This window comes from Lynx rufus, unplaced genomic scaffold, assembly GCF_022079265.1.
Source record: "Lynx rufus isolate CCGP_SWC_20201006 ecotype Redwood Valley unplaced genomic scaffold, mLynRuf1.p SCAF_7, whole genome shotgun sequence".
In the NCBI taxonomy this organism is placed as follows: Eukaryota; Metazoa; Chordata; class Mammalia; order Carnivora; family Felidae; genus Lynx; species Lynx rufus.
This window is the reverse complement of record NW_025814889.1, coordinates 56,007,293-56,024,237: the sequence shown is the minus strand read 5'-3', so window position 1 is coordinate 56,024,237 and position 16,945 is coordinate 56,007,293. Positions and strand designations below refer to the sequence as shown.

The window sequence follows — 16,945 nt, the reverse complement described above, 5'->3', positions numbered from 1 at the left end:
CATTATTATTGGACACAAACTTATGGAGAAGCTTGCAGCCACTCATCTAATGCAAATTTTACTCTTGTCCAGTAGGGCAACCTCTGAAAAACAAGCTCTGAAATAATTTTCACATATCTTCATTATTTTCACAGAGATGAATATTTTACTGCTTATTAAATTTTTCTTTTATGAATTAGAACAAGTTGCTCTTGTCAAATGTGAAAAAGATATGACTGACTATAATGAACTATATATAACTGTCAAAAGAAAAAGAAAAATCCATTGTTATTTTACTGTAGTATAAGACACTGTAAGATAGGAGCAAAGCACTCTAGCCAAACCTTGTGGTGCTATCCAAAATTCAATAGGCATCTACAGTTACAGTCCCTCAAGTGCCACGTAGTATGGGCTGGCATTGGCAGATGTGGGCAGTCACAACCAGCCTCGATTCATAGGATTGAAAACTCCTAAGTAGTTGAGTTAGCTTTAAGGCATGGATGATATCCATTTTAAGAGACTAGTTCGGTGTAGATGTTCTCAGGTTTTCCCCCCGCCCCCCCCCCTTTTTGTTGTTGTTGTTTTTGTTTGTTGGTTTTAGGTTCTCCCCTTTTTGAATCTGACTAGATCTTATTTTAAATCTAATGACATTTGAAATTCTATATATTAAATGAGTTTGTTATGTAGTATAGACTGCCGAACCAGTTGGCCACATGGCCATGGATTATTGGAAACTGCAGGGCTTTATGACTCCTCAGATTGTCAGAAAGGTAATAGTTTGATTTTTGAGGCTGCAATATGTGTTGTACAGAACTTTTTCAAAGTACTTTGAATAAAGTGTTTTGTATTCATTATCCACTTTCTGCCTATTTTTTTAATGATTAACCAGATGACTTTAATTTTGGTTTTTTAAACTTTGTATTGAATGCTGTTTAAGGTTGTCTATAGCTGTTTTCTAAATTATAAAAATACGATTTGTTTCTACTGTGTTTGCTGTAAGAAAGATGGGAGGTCTCATTAAAGAAAATGATTATTTCTAAGAATAATATGGAACTTAGAAGACTGATTGGAAGTATAACTATTATAATTACATTGAAATTAGCACAGTAAAAGGCATTCTTGTATTATATATTCAAAAGGTAAGAACTTAGTTGTAAATTTTTTTAAATTGAATTTAATCTTGTGATAAATAGAAGCATAACAGGTAATTTCTTTTAACAGCAACATCTATTCCAAAGTGCTATAGAGCTGTAATAATTCATGGGTTTGTAGAAGAGCTTGTAGTCAATGAAGACCCAGAATATCAATGGATTGATCGAATTCGTACACCAAGGGCATCAAATGAGGCCAGACAGAGACTCATTTCTTTAATGTCAGGTATTTAAAAAAACAAAAACAAAAACAAACTTTCTTACTGATTTACTTAACACTGTTACAATTTTTACTTCCTTTTGACATGCTACCTGAAAGTTAACAGTGAGGGCTATGAATTATGAATGACTGATTCCCTACCCTTGGCCCCATCTTCCTGAACATACCTGCATTGCCATTTTATAAGAGGAAGTCTGAACCAGAAGTTGTATTTCCTACTTAACTAGGTAGACAAAGGAATTTGTGCTCATAAAGTGGCCTGGTAGAAAGAACCCTGAGCAAGGAAGTAGGGAACTGGGTTCTAGTTTTCCTTCCTCTAGTATTTCTTTGTAGTCAGAGTTTAGGTAATCTGTCTAGAGTTTTTTGTTGCCTTTTCATAGTCCTTCTCTGACAACTTGGTGTAGCTCCCTGTATTTTTCCCTGACACTCTTACCCCATTATGTTTCTTTATTTTTCTTTGAAGAACTTGTTTACCATTTAAAATTTGTATGTATATGTAAATTTACATGTATATAAATTTACATATATATCCGACAATAAGTATAAATATTATGTTTAATAAATATAAATATTTTATACTTACACATAATAAATTTGTTTTAAATATAAATTATAAACACCTTTATATTACATTAATATTACATATTAATATATCAAACAATATTTATGAATCAGTATAAATATATTTATACCTAATATATAATGTTATAGTTACTATATTAAATAATATATCTTTTTTGTTCACCTCTGTGTTTCTAGCACTTAGAAGAAAGGAAGAATGCCAGGCACATAGTACACAACCAAAAATTATTTGGTAAATGAATGCATGAATGAGTGAATCTTAACTTGCCGCATCTGTAAAGTGCAACTAGTAATATCTTACCTCCCTGAAATGTAGGAGGCTGGAGCAGATAATCTTTTAGGTTCTTTTCAAGTTCTAAAAATCTGTGATTTTTTTCCAAGTCTTTTTTTATTGCTACCATATCCAGTCTTGTATCATGTAATGTCAGGATCTGAAGCAGAATGAGTTTTCTTCCTTTTTTTATAGGTGAACTGCAGAGGAAGATTGGCTTGAAAGTACTTGAAATGAGAGGAAATGCAGTTGTTGGGTACTTACAATGTTTTGATCTGGAAGGCGAATCTGGGTTAGTGGTACGCGCCATAGGAACAGCATGTACACTGGATAAACTAAGTAGCCCGGCAGCATTCCTTCCTGCATGTAATTCCCCATCCAAAGAAATGAAGGAGTAAGTATGAATCAATGAATTGTTCTTATGGAGCTTTTTATCTTTTACCTATATGCTTTCATTTGATTTGAAATATTCTAGTAGACTTGTTTAACATACATTTTTCCCTGTGGTGATTGTTTTTTCCTTTGGTGATTTTTATTAAAGGTGACATGAAAATCTGAAGGTTAAAAGTATTTAGGTGTTCCTGATATTTTATTTATACTGTCTTAATATGAAATTCAAGTTAAATAATGTAAAACTAAACTGAGTATTTCAGATCTTTAGACACCGTATATTTAAAGCTTAAAATGGGTATTTATGGAATTTTTACTTACTCTCTGGGAAATGCTTAAAACCCAGTACTATACTTGATAATCTTACTATGCTTATTAGCAACATAGTATAGAAAGAAGAAGTATAGCAGGAAAGGTTGACCTGTATAGGGGTCTCAGATGTAAATGTCTACAGAGACCAGATAGTTTATATATATATAAATAATTGAGTGTAATTAAATAGGGAGTACAGAGGACTGTGTAAAGCCCATGGTGACACTTTTTTTCTGTAAAAGGCTGGATAGGAAATATTTCATGCACTAGCCATACAGTTTCTGTCTTTGTTTATCAGGAAAAAAAAGGAGTTTGTTGATTTGATCTAAAGGAATTTAGACTCATACATTTTTAAAAAACTAAGCGTGATTCAACAAAATACTTTGGTTGGCTGGATTTGGCTTATGTGTTGTCATTTGTGTCTAAGGCAGAAGATTTTCAATATGGTGGTGATCTACAAGGAATTTTTATTTTTTATTCATTATTTTTTAAGTTTTTTAAAAATGTTTTTTAAATTTATTTTTGAGAGAGAAAGAGACAGCGTGCAAGCAGAGGAGGGGCAGGGAGAGAGGGAGGCACAGAATCTGAACCAGGCTCCAGGCTCTGAGCTGTCAGCACAGAGCCCCACATGGGGCCCAAACCCAGGAACTGTGAGATCATGACCTGAGCCAAAGGCGGACGCTCAACTGACTGAGCCACCCTGATTCAACTTGTTTTTTAAGCAATATTTTTAAAAATGAGATTTTCCTTTTAGGCTTATTCTTTTTGTTTAATGATTTCCCTTCTGGTAGCCTTCAGTTATTTAGATTAAATTTTAGTCACAAGAGGGAGCATAGTATTCTATCTATTGCCTAATTTTTTTGGGAAATCCCTTGACAAGTGAAATAATTGTTTAAAGAAAGCCACTTATATTTTTAATGTTTATTTTTGACAGAGAAAGAGACAGAGCAAGCGAGTGAGCAGGGGATAGGCAGAGAGAGTGGGAGATACAGAATCTGAAGCAAGGTCCAGGCTCCATGCTGTCAGCACAGAGCCTGATGTGGGGCTCAGACTCACGAACCGTGAGATCATGACCTGAGCCGAAGTCGGATGTTTAACCTACTGAGCCACCCAGGCGCCCCTGTGAAATAATTGTTTTAAATAAACTGAAGAGTGAATTTGCTTTATATTCCATTTAAGATATGTCTTAGAAAGATATGAACTGCCTGCTACCACAGGTAAAGTCAAATTGCAGGTGTAACTTTTTGAGGGATTCAGGTTTTATTTTCATTTTCCACACCAAATTAAAGACCTGGGACCCTCCTTCTCTTGCCACCCTCCAGCTTTATCTAAGTTGCCTGAAGGGGCCTGGCTTTGTAGCTGTGATGTCTGAAGTTTTCCTCTTTCCACTAAATTACTTAGTGGAAAGAATGCTGTATTATCTGTTGGTGTCTTAGGATGATATATTGATAGTAATGGAGTACTTTTTGCCTACATTCAGGAATAGTTCCATTAATGTAAGTCTTCTGGGATTGTGTAAGTGTTCTTATTTTCTAATTTTGTTGTAGCCATCTGCCTTAAATTGTCAAATATTCACACCATGAAGAATTTAAGTTGCTTCATTAAGATTTTCTGAAAGGCATCTTACTACCACAGTCATGCTGTTTAAAAAAAAACAAAACTAACTACTACTCAGGCTTCTTTATTTTAGCCGCCTTCTTTGTATTTTTGATAATGAATCAATTTGGGTGCTAGTTTAAATTGTTTTATGATTCAACTGATTGTAATAATTATAGATGTTTAATTATAACTGATTCTAGATAAGAATTTGATAAAAGGTAGTTTGGATTATATTCCTGTCTGAATGGATTTATTATTAGAAATGTCACTGAGGTATTGCAAGATAATCTTTCATACAAGGAGACTGATAAGAATTAGAACTCCAAGAATACAGATGGTATTTGGGATTTTAATTAGATGTCATACATTGAAACTTTTACAATGTTCATTTTATTTTATTCATTTTATTTTACCTTTATTAATGGTGTGTTCTACTTCATTGGTTTATTTTTTTCCTTTCAGATGGTTAGTGTAATGCATAATGTAAATCTCTTTGATATGTCCTTGCTGAAGTATTTTGATGATAGAAAGTGCATTTAAATACAATTTACTGCTTCTCTACTTACAAAAAAAAGTACTTTCTAAGAGATATTAATTGTAATTTCTCCTCTGTACATCCCTGATTCTTAGAATTTTTAACTTCATTAGTCACTTCAACAGAGAAAGAAAAAGCAAATAAAACCTCACTCAGTTGTTTGTATACACATAGGTCACCAATGAGATGTTTGATTTTTATCAGTTGTATTAAACACATTTTTAATTTAACCTAGTAACAAAAACAGAAACATTGTTCTATTGTAAAATCAGTGATGTTTTCAGAAAGTAGTCCGTAGACTATGTGAAAGACCTATTGTTGCCCATTAATGATAGCTCATGTTTGAACCTTGACAGACTGTGATTGTTGGGAATTTTCACTGGCCAGTAAAAAAGAAAAGGCCAGGAAGAGTTGAGCTCTTGATCTGCTTTTAATTTGAATTCTAAAAAATGAGGATATATTTTTAGAGTATATTCACATTTGATTCTTTTTCCCTCATGCATGAGTAAAGGCAATACGTAGTGAAATAATTGCTAATATGAAGTATAGGATTCTTAGTTTAATATGCCATTCCTACCATTCAACGTAACTGTGCCCTTTTAGCAAAATTTCCTCATGAAAATGTAAATATTATATGTGAATATGTATCTGTGTATGTGAGCTAAATATATCTATACATACATATAGATATGATCTTGCAGGATGTCAGTTGATATCTTACAAAATTTCAATTCAGAATGTAGTTTAATAAATTATGTTTAAATTTAAATAATATATTGTTTGACAGCTAGATAAAAATTATCTATACTGTTTTATTAATGTGTTTTGAAAAGCAGTGTTCCCTTGCTTTGTTTTTTTTCCCAGTGTAACCTGTTTTTTAAGCAATATACTTGGTGTGCTAAAATACTGGAATGTTTACATTTGCTTATATCCATTTCATTCATTTTTCTTTGTGCTGTCATTTCTCATATTCTTAAGTACCACTATTACAGAAACAGTTCTGTTAAATTTTCTTTATGGAAAAATATAATTAATTACATCCATTCAATTTCAGAAGTAACATAAGAACTTTATATTTGACTTTTCACTTTTATGGGTGTTTTGTCCCTAAAATACTGTGTAGTAAGTAAGCTTTATGGTGATGAAAACATTTTAAACATCTTAAAATACAAATCTTAGTCTTTTTCTTATTTAATGCCACTATTTCTGCTTGCTATTTTTCTTATTCACAGTCCTAATTATTATTATTAATCTGATCATTTAAAACTATAACTGTATCCTGTCAAGTTAGTATTTAGCTATTCTTTTTAAATTTTGACTTGTTTTTTGCATGTTGGAGATTAAAAATTCCTCTCCCCTAACTGAAGCTCCTTTGAAATTATTTTAACATAACTTTGCTATCTGTTGTATGTATTGTTTTCTTTTCTTCCGCTTTGACTACAAATTCCCTCAGGTCTCCGCTGGTTCATCCTCCAAGCCATGGATGCCGCTCGACTCACAACAGCCCAATTCACACTGCTACTGGCTCACGACTTACTCAGAACTTCTCTGTGTCTGTTCCCACTCTCATCTATACTGGTACGAGACTGCTCAGACTCCAGAGCTGGGGAAGGCAGGCCACAGGCAGTATGGCTGCCAAGGGCAGGCAGGCAGGCAGGTAGGCAGGTAGCTTAGGTTAGGCAGGTACCATCAGTCTTTTCCTTCTCCTCCTTTTCTCACTTGAAGTCCAGCTGCAGTGAAGAAATCCAGTATTTAGCCACCGCAGAGGTTCTAACTACTTGGAAGTGAAAGTGTTCTTCTAGCGTCCAAAGTCTCTTCCATAGATCCTCTAAGAACCCTATTGTATGTATGTATCCTGTAAGTTTTTAGGGCAGTCCTCTAGGATTTGCCATTATTTCTGCATTTGGTTAGAAATAAAATTGATTACTGGATTCTATATGAAATAGCTGGCAAGGCTTCTGATTTGCTTATTTTATTATGTATAAAACCTGTTACATAGTAGGGTCTGTTTTATTCTGTGGAAGAGAGCTTTGGAAAACAGGTAAGCAACTATTCTGTGTAAAATATAATGGTTCTGTGTAGCTGTATTCATTTTTCTCTCTGTTGTGTTTTTAGCTGTGGCACTCTTGATGCTATAGGATAAGGAAACATTTTTCTTTTGAAGATATCAGTGTGTGCAAATATAAAAACAATTGTGAATATTTGCACATACCATTTGCAGCATCATTTTTTCTTTTGTAACTTAAAAAAAGCATTGTTTATTTGAAAGTATTTTCAGTCATGTATTTATTCTTTTTGTTTATTTCTCCTTTTAATATTTTTTACCCCTTTAGTCTGTCATCTCATGCTTCTTTGCTTTTTTACTTGGCTTATTAACTGTTCCAGTGCAGATGATTATTTCTCTGGAGAATGATGAATGGTTAAATAGCAATTGGTTGTCTTTGACCTCATACCCAGCTCCACACTTAAGAAATGACTGCTGGCCCTGCCCAATACTTTCCTGGTGTTTGGATCATGCTGCCTTCCGTCACGTCCTTTGGCACATGATTGCTTAATATTTCTCCACCTTCTTCTGGCAGGATTCCCTTCAATGAAGATCCCAATCCCAATACTCACTCATCAGGACCCTCAACCCCTCTGAAAAACCAAACTTATTCCTTTTCACCTTCCAAGTCCTACAGTCGACAGTCCTCTTCTTCTGACACAGATTTGAGTTTGACACCCAAAACTGGTAAGGCGCTTCCACCCACCTTTTTCTTTTTCTTTTATTTTTTTCAAATTTGTTTCTGTTCTTTATTAGCTTTCCATCAAGGCTTTCCTCCTGTTTTTGGCATTTAAGTTAAAGGACAATGTGAATACTGATCATTTTCAGTTACCACCATTAAAATATGAAAATTTCATATAGTTCAGAAATTAGCTTGTTCAAAGATCTGCATTTATTGATTTAATCATAGTGTAGATACGAAGTTCAGAATTTATTTTTGCATGTAGACGTTTTTCATTTCATGCTCATATTGTGAGGAATAACATTCTAAAGCTTTTGCGTAGAAAGTAACACTAGTAGCTTGCAATCCAGTTCCTCATGCAGTAGAAGCATTTTTGAATTCATTTTTCTGTTTTTCTGAACTTAATTCTAAGATTTTATTATGAAAACATTTTTGGAACAATTGAAATGGTTATATTGGAGTACATATATCTATTAACTTCTTGTTATTTAAAATGTTTGGTTTTGCTACTCTTACTCTCTAGGTTAGAAAATAGCATTTTTGCTTTACTTACTCTTACATATTTCTCAATGTATGAAGTTTATAATTTTTCCCCCTACTATTTGTATTTTGATAAATAATTTCTGTGAGTTTTTATGAATGTTTTCTGATAAAAGATTGTTTAAAAAGTCAAATTATTACATTACTTCTTAGAGTTACTCAAATCTTTAAAACAGTATTAAGAAAAGTAAAATACAAAAATTAAAAGGTTAGTAGTTAGCAATTTTTGTAAATACTATCTTTGTCTTACAGTTTTCTCTCCAGATTGATGAAGACATTTTGTATAGTTCTTGTGTTGTTTTTATCAGTGTTAATAACCTTTTGTGTGTTAGGCAAGAGATTTATGAAATGATCCCAGATTTTATGAAAACAGTGAAAAGCAATCCAATTCCAAAACCAATGCTACTTATAAAGAAAGGGCATTAAAAAGAAAGCCTGTAGATTTAGTATCTACTTTTATAAATGTAGTCACAAAATGTGAGGAAGATAAATATGAATACCTAATTATTTGAAAAGAATAGCTTTATTTTTATATATGTACGTAATATGAATAACATCTAAAAATCATGAGATACTTTATAGTAATTGATGCTGTGGATTGTGGCATTTTAACCATATTTATGCCGTAAAAACTGAACCATTCAAACTTCAGTGAAAATTTTTTATTTTTAAATAAAGGATGAGATTCAGGCCTTCAAATTCATGCCTATCAAAACAAGGAGATTTAGATAGTATTTGAAGAATAAGTTTTCCTAAAAACGTTTTTCAGGCTTTGACTGCTGGCTATTTGCGTATTCCTTGTTACTTTTTCAGTATTCTTGTTTTCATTTTTCTTTGCCATACCACAAATGATTTTTTTTTAATGTTTATTTTTGAGAGAGAGCACTAGTGGGGGAGGGGCAGAGAGAGAAGGGACAGAGGATCTGAAACAAGCAGGCTCTCTGCTGCCGCCAACAGCAGCCAGCCGGATGTGGGCCTCAAACTCAGGAACCATGAGATCAAGACTTGAGTTTGAGTCGGACTCTCAACTGGCTGAGCCACCCAGGTGCCCCCCACAGATAAATTTTTGAAAATATTTTCTTGGTCTTTCTGTTTCCTTTTCTTTAATTCACCAAAAAGTCCAAGTACGAAAAGATTATGAAGTAAGAAATTAACTGAATCAGATTCTCTTAGCTTTCTCTTAGGCAATTGTATTATCAATGAAAACTTTATTGCATTTTATTTTCTAGCTCCAAAGCTTTAGTTTTTAAAGATTTATGTATAATAGTTATTATTCTCATATATGTCTATATTCATCAGCTGCCTCTAAATAAATTATTTTGTTTTGCTACTATCATATGCTATTCACTATTTTTAGTAGCATACTTATAGAACATTAGCAATTTTTAGTCTTTTGGCTTTATCATGAGTCCCTAAATATCTTTGAATATTCCTGAGGGCCATTCCAGAGGAGATCTGAAATGGCAAAATTATGATTGTTTTAAAACTTCTAAAACTATAATTGAGCATGTATTTCATGTTTCTCTGCCTTCAAATTTACCTGTATACAAAATCAGTCTCTTGAGAAATAGTGGAGATAAGGTGACTAGGATTGATTTATGTAAACTGGGGAGCCAGAAATAGAATAAGTTAATAAAGCTTTAGACTGAGAAAGTTGTTTTTCTATTTGTAGTTAAAGCTATCATCTATTTTTCATGTAGGTATCATTTAAAAAAATTCATATTGATTTATTTCTATAGTTTCTAATTTTTGACATTTTACCAGGTTTTATTTTCATATTTTTTCCCAAGTACTCAACCAGTAGGAATGGAATTTTAGAATACTAGTGTTAAGATATTGATTTGGCAGCTGACTCAAGCTAATTTTTTACTTAAAAAAAAAAAAAATCAGGCTTTTAACCATTTGTAGTTTTTGTAATCTAGAGAGTATTTGCACCTTAGGTATGAAAGTCTTTGTAAATGCAGTGTTATGATCAGACTTTAGCATTTGAAATTTAGAGGAAAAAGAAAAGTAGTAACATATGTCTCAAATCTGGATAGAAAGAAGCTAATGTCTATATTTTTTTAATTAATGATGGCAACTGTTTAATGTGGTCATTTGCTTTTTTTATGGGTATTCAATTAAAATACTCATAAGTGATATATTTTAGTAACATTTGAAGAACTGAACTTTGCCATTTTAAATGATGTTTGTATTTGAGGCAACAAGTTTCTGGCTTTAAAAATTTATGAAGTGCACATTTTAACTTTATGCCTTCTTAAGCAAAAAAAAAAAGGGCAGGTAATTTAAGTGTTTTTGAGAAATCATCTCAAAGTGATTAGAATGGCATAAAATTCTAATTTAAATCCTGATTTAAAAAATTTTAATGAATGTGGAGTTTGTAAAAGTTTTGCTAAGTTTTAGACTATGCCTTTTATTTATATTATGTTGGGTAGATGGTCTTGCTAATGACTTCCTATGCTTAGTGTAATTTATGTAAGCATTTTAAAATTCATTTTTACTGTTATGTTTTGCTTCATCATTGCTTTCCTTATCCTGCATTTTCTGATCATCTTCTGAATCTGCATCTTTTCTCTGCTACTTTCCTCTACAGCACCTTACCCACAGGGGCCTAGGATTTACCTGTGTCCCAGCTCCCCCTCTCTCTCTTGTGGTTCCCTTCATCTTAAAAAGTCCTGTCTCCTCCTCTCGGAGTCTAGCCTTCCCCCTCATCACTCTAGCCTTGTCAGCCCAGTTCTGAGGAAAAGTGTTTCTTTCAGTGAAGAGCTGTTCCTGGCTGCTTCTGGTAGGATCACATTATGTCAGCTTTTTAATCCCTTTATTTTAAATCACCTTTAAAATGATTAATTATTTCATATTGTAAAGAAGTATTGGGTGTTTTATACAGGGCATACTTCTTATTTTTCTTATTGGTGGACAGAGTTAAATGATTAGAATGATCGTGAGGATGTGATTGAGGATTACTTGATGGATAATTATGAATATTCTGCTGAAATTATTTTATATACTAAAAAATTATATGTCTGAGGACATAGATCTGTATATTTCCAATGATTATTAGGTTCTCATTACTAGAGTTTCTGTTTTAGATGCTTTACTTTCTTTCCCTTCACACCAACTCCATTCACTTTGGACCTGCACCATCATGTTGCTAAGCCATATGGTTACATTAGTAAATTATTGTTTGAATCAGTTTAAGTCTCATTTTGGTGGTATTCTTTCATTATCCATTTTTTTTCTGTCCATTGCATTAATTTTCAAATTATTCTGCTGTATTTTCTTATGTTTTGTTTATCTCTACAAGATTACATTTTATTTTATGGCTTTCAGTATGCTTCATATAAAGATCTTAGTTTCATTTCTATGTTTAGTATTGTATAGTCTCTAAAAATCATGTTTGGGTTACTAAAACAAAAATACGTTTCTTTTTTATTTTTAAAGAACAGAATGGGACTATACACATGCTAACATTTGTTTCCTTATCCAAGAACAGCTAAAAATGTAAAGGTAAATTAGTTCCTTTTTGAAGTCATTGCAGTAAATCTGACTGTATGTATCTTCAGTTTTGAAAAGGTGGGATTGAACTGTTAATTCCAGTCTGTAGAGTGTTAGTTTCTCACCTATCCCCTGCTTTCTATAATTCTTTGACCATAATTGGTCTATTGGTATTATCAAAAGAATAGAATTAAAGTAGGGAAAGAAATGAAAAATTAAGTCTTTAAAAAAATACATCTAAGAGCTTGGGAAATATTCTTTCATCCATAACTATGTACATTTGTGATGTGTCTATTATATGTCTGTGATTTTTACTTTTTAAAAATACTTTTATGTTGGTTTTTACAAATGATTATTAAAAATTATGAATGTTAATAGTGTTTTGTCATGAACGATATATTTAGGAATGGGAAGTTATCAGAAAATAGATACAACTATATTTCAAAATTGCCTAAAACTCATGCTCTTTAGAGAATTTTGGAATATTTTAAGTGAGCACAATTAGTGCTTATCCTCTCTGTATTTACTTTTAAACATTCTTTTAGTATTCTTAAATTGTTAGCATAGCGAGGGACGGTTGATCCTTGAACAACACACCCCTGGACAAGCTGACATAAACTTATAACTTCTGATTCCCCAAAGTGTAACTATTAATAGCTTATTTTTGACTGGAAGCCTTATTGATAACATAAATAATCGATTAACACGTATTTTGTACATATGTATTATATACTGTATTGTTGCAGTGAAATAGGCTAGAGGAAAGAGAATGTCATTAAGAAAATCATAAGGAAGAGGAAGTACACTTACAGTACTCTACTGTATTTACTGGAAAAAAATCCACGTGTAAGTGAACCCGTGCAGTTCAAATCCATGTTGTTCAAGGCTCACTGTAATTGGTAGTATCTTGGTTATTTTATATTAGAAGACTCAACTTTTCAAAGTTGACTATTATACAAAAATTCATCACATTACCATAATTAAAAAAATAAGGTTTAGAACAAATTGAGTCTAGAACCAATGGTGATCAGTATGGCTTTGACATCTTGCTTCTAAAGAAAACTTTGTGAATAAAATCGAGTAAAATACGTGCTATATGAAGTACTTTAAAGTTTGGATCATTTTAATAGATTTCGACTCATGATATTTATGAAGATGAATGCAGTTGAAACTTTGTTTCTATAGCTGTTTTTTGGTTGTTATTTATGTACCGATGTTCTGTAGGAATGGGAAGTGGTAGTGCTGGAAAAGAAGGGGGGCCGTTTAAAGCTCTTTTAAGACAACAGACTCAGTCAGCACTGGAACAAAGGGTAAGAGTTGCTCAACATTCTTTATTCTTAAACTGTTAATGTGTTTTTTAGTATGCTTCCATGCATTTTTAACTTATTTCCATAAGCTAGTTTTGATCATGTACCTATAATGTAATTTTGCAGTCCATAATTTATTTAAGGTATCAAAGTAATTTGTTTATGAATAATTACTTTTAATTTGGAATAGTTCTGTAACTTTTTTGTTTTGTCCTCCAGTCTTTTATTAGAAATAGTCTATTTGGAAATATCCATTGAATGATGAAGTCATTTCTAATTTTGCATTAAAATTATAGTATATAAAAGGAAATAGAGTTTTCTCAGAAAAAATATTTTAGTTGTATTATATTAAAATAATTCTTTAATATATTAATATGTTTATATGCTAAAATTATTCTTATGGCTGGCCAATCTCTTAGGGGTAAAAAATGCACAGATTCGTATTTCTACAGATTAACATAAACATTGTGGTTATTTGGTATGTGAATATATCTCTTTAATTATTATAAGTTTAATGTTTAGTTAACAATGTTAAATGGGAAAATGAATAGTTAAAATTTTTGGATGATTTTTCTCTTTTTATTTTTTGTTTTTTGTATAAACTTCATTGCTAAGGGAGGATCGCCTCATAGGTTCTGTAGAAGGCGGGTATGTTTCTGAACATGTGTGAGAGCCTGTTTCTTGTATTGGTAGCTTTTCTAGTTTTAATCTTGATCATTTAAGTTTTATTTAAGCTTTAACAAATGTTGCCAGCTTTTTTTTCTTTCTGTAATGCAGTTTTTAAAAATTTATCAGCACTATGAGGCTCATTTTTTTTCTCTTTAATGCAGTGCATGATTACTTATATGTTATGTCAGTTATTTTAAGGCATAGTTCATAGCTTTCATTGTGTCTGATTTGGAAGTTATAAGCGTTTATAGAATTTTCTTTTACATGTTCCATTTTATACTAGCATTACAAAAAAAAAGATAAAACATAGTAAATACCTACAAAAGAATGCATTCTATAAAACACAGGTATTTCTTCTCTAGAGTTTAGCTTTTGAGAATAGTTTTTTTCAGATCCTATTATTACAAACAATATAACAACTTCTTTTTTAGACTTTTTTTAGACTTTCTTTCCTGTGCTGGAAGTACCTGTATGCACTGTTTGCCCTTTAGACAAGGCTAGGGAAGAGGAGAGCTGAGCTAAGCAGAAGGATGAGACTTTAGCTGCACACAGTTGTTTGCTTTGTACCTATCAGGCAGCAATTCCCTTTGAGCTACTTTCACACCTTGCAGGCCTACCAGCTACTCTCCTGCAAAAGCCCACTTAACCATTCAAACCATTTGTTAAAACCAAATATAGAAAAAGACTAGAAACACGGAGAAGAGGGTCAGAGTGAAGGTGTGCGTGTTCACTTCTCATTTTTTAGGCTAGAATGCTCTTCCTCCTCCCCCACTCCCAGTATTACACTCTCTACAAAGTTCCTTACACAAGGAGCATTTCCTGTAATTATCGTTCTAGAATTCACAAGAACAGAAAAATTTGGGTTGCCTTGATGTTTGATGTGAGATTTTGCCTGTATGTTGTGCCTGTGACTTCATTATCTATATTAGGAACTTTTGAAAACACCTAGCTTTAAAAGAAAAGAAAATACTAATCAGTTAAAACTATTTTAGATTTAGTTTGGATAAAATTTATGTTTTCAAATATGGTTTTAAACATTCTTAAAGTTTTGGACACATTACTACATGAGGCATACATTATTAGATACTCTTCATGGAATTAACGGTAAAGATGTGGGAAAACTCTAGTTTTCATTTACAACTTTGTAAAACCTGAGTTGGCAATATATTTGTGTTACCTAACCCTGCAGTAGTCACTTGAGTTTAGGAAACTACCTCTCTATCCTGGGTATATAAAAAATAGAACAAGCATTATGATCTTTAGCTTTCCTAAAAAGCTGTGGCTACCACTAGTATGTATGTCTTTGTTTTGGGAAAGATTTGTACAGAAGTATGAAGAATTCTCCCCATATGAGTTCAGATATGCCTTAACTCTGCCAACTTGAATACTAGATCAAATTGCACATATGATATACCATTTTTTATGTTCATTTTTAAAATATTCTTTTCTACCCTTTGCCACCCTTAATAAATTGTATGGCTTTTTTTTTTTTCTTGAGAAACTTTGTCCAGCATCTTTTATTTAATGAGTTATTCAAGTAGCAGTTATCAAAAATAAAAATGTTATCTTTTTTCTTTCACAAAATCAGTAAAAAATAACTTGACAAGATCTTGGTGATAGGTGTCAGATTACTAGGAGATAAGATACAGAGATAAAAGTTTTATTTAAATTTAGGTTCCACCTATGAACTATTTGATGTAAAGCAAATAGATTTATTTTTCAGTATGACTCTTCTTTCACCTCTAGGAAAAATGAAGTTACTTTTCAGATGCTGAGATGTATATTTTTCTTCAGTAAAGAAACCTAGTTGACTTGGTTTAACGTAGTATTTCCAAATATAGTTTACAATAGAATATTCCACTTAAAATACCTGCTAGTGAGGAACATACTTTGGGAAACATTGATATAAAGCAAACTCTTTTGATAAATTATGATCTTTGCAAAAGTTGAGTAAAATTATGCAATAAATCATAGTAGGAACCTGGCATGGGGTTTTATATCTAGAAAGTTGACCAAGGTATCTCAGGATAATAAAAAATATATTTGATAAAAAATAAATGATTTAAGTATATTTTAAGAAAAATCCTATTTAAATGTTAAAAAATTATTCCTATTGTGTTTCCAGATTTTCCAACTAGCCTGTCTTTGGACACATAGTATTAAATAGATTTATACTGTATGCACTTGGCTTATGTCAAAATATCAACATATGAATTCTTACCTAGGTAGCACAAGGGAAGGCACTTTAAATATTAGGACTCTTCAGAGAAAATGTCTTCTGTGGTCTCTGAGCCTGATGTAGGGCTCAAACTCACCAACCGTGAGATCATTACCTGAGCCGAAGTCAGATGCTTAACTGTTAAGTCAGGCACTTCCAGGCGCCCCAGAAGCTGTTCTTTTCAATGCAACAAAACCTATAAATTCATCAGGTGTTATGATAGACTAGAGATTAAAACCAGCTCCTTGCCTCACTGTTTTAATAAAAAATGACAAGAAGCCATATGATAAGATTTGTTGCTCATGTAGAGTCTAGGCCCTCTTAACTCTTACTTTAGGGTGTGGGAAAGATTATAAAGCATAATTTTAAGATACTTTGCAGAGGGCTGGCACTTTGTAAGTATGCCATAGTAGTCACTGGTGATGGGGGTGGAGATGATAGGTATTTAACAGTCCTCTGTAGGTTGATCTGTAGTTCTTATGAGAGAGTTATCTAAAAATGTCATTTTGGTTCCATAACAATGCCATTTTTTTTACGCCAGGGTAAATATTGGGTGTTAGAGTAGGTGTGCTGATTGGATCAACTGGGGACGTGTAGGACAGAGTTTAAATTGGCAGAGTGGGTGTCCATGTCTTTGGGCAGCCGTTCCCCTACTTTTTCTGCTATGACCACCAGCTCTAGTATGGTGCTTTCCCTCTTATCCCTTTATCTGTCTTCTGGAATTTGGGAGAAGAGTCAGAATCTCAAGTAGAAAAATCATTTAGGTTCATTTTTATACTTCTCTAAATTCTTTTTTGTTTTTTTGAAGTTATTTTTAAAAAATTATTTTTATTTTTATTTTTATTTTGAGAGAGAGGGCATGAGCAAGGGAGAGGCAGAAAGAGAGGGGAAGAGAGAGAATCCCAAGCAGGCTGTACCCAATATGGGGCTTGAACTCACGAACTGTGAGAT

At 32.5% G+C, this 16,945-nt stretch overlaps 1 protein-coding gene across 5 annotated transcripts in view; it reads left to right on the top strand.

Annotated features, from left to right (window-relative positions):
- C2CD5 (C2 calcium dependent domain containing 5) overlaps nucleotides 1-16,945 on the top strand; it is a 99,176-nt gene that overhangs the window by 26,896 nt on the left and 55,335 nt on the right. For 3 of the 5 annotated variants that reach the window (XM_047065365.1, XM_047065364.1, XM_047065363.1), the window contains exons 6-9: nucleotides 1,201-1,356; nucleotides 2,399-2,597; nucleotides 7,619-7,770; nucleotides 13,025-13,110. In XM_047065365.1, the coding sequence (XP_046921321.1) occupies nucleotides 1,201-1,356; nucleotides 2,399-2,597; nucleotides 7,619-7,770; nucleotides 13,025-13,110 (593 nt within the window). Of the gene's footprint in view, nucleotides 1-1,200; nucleotides 1,357-2,398; nucleotides 2,598-6,448; nucleotides 6,618-7,618; nucleotides 7,771-10,898; nucleotides 11,091-13,024; nucleotides 13,111-16,945 lie in introns of those variants that run through there. The other 2 variants (XM_047065366.1, XM_047065367.1) reach the window with 2 other exon arrangements.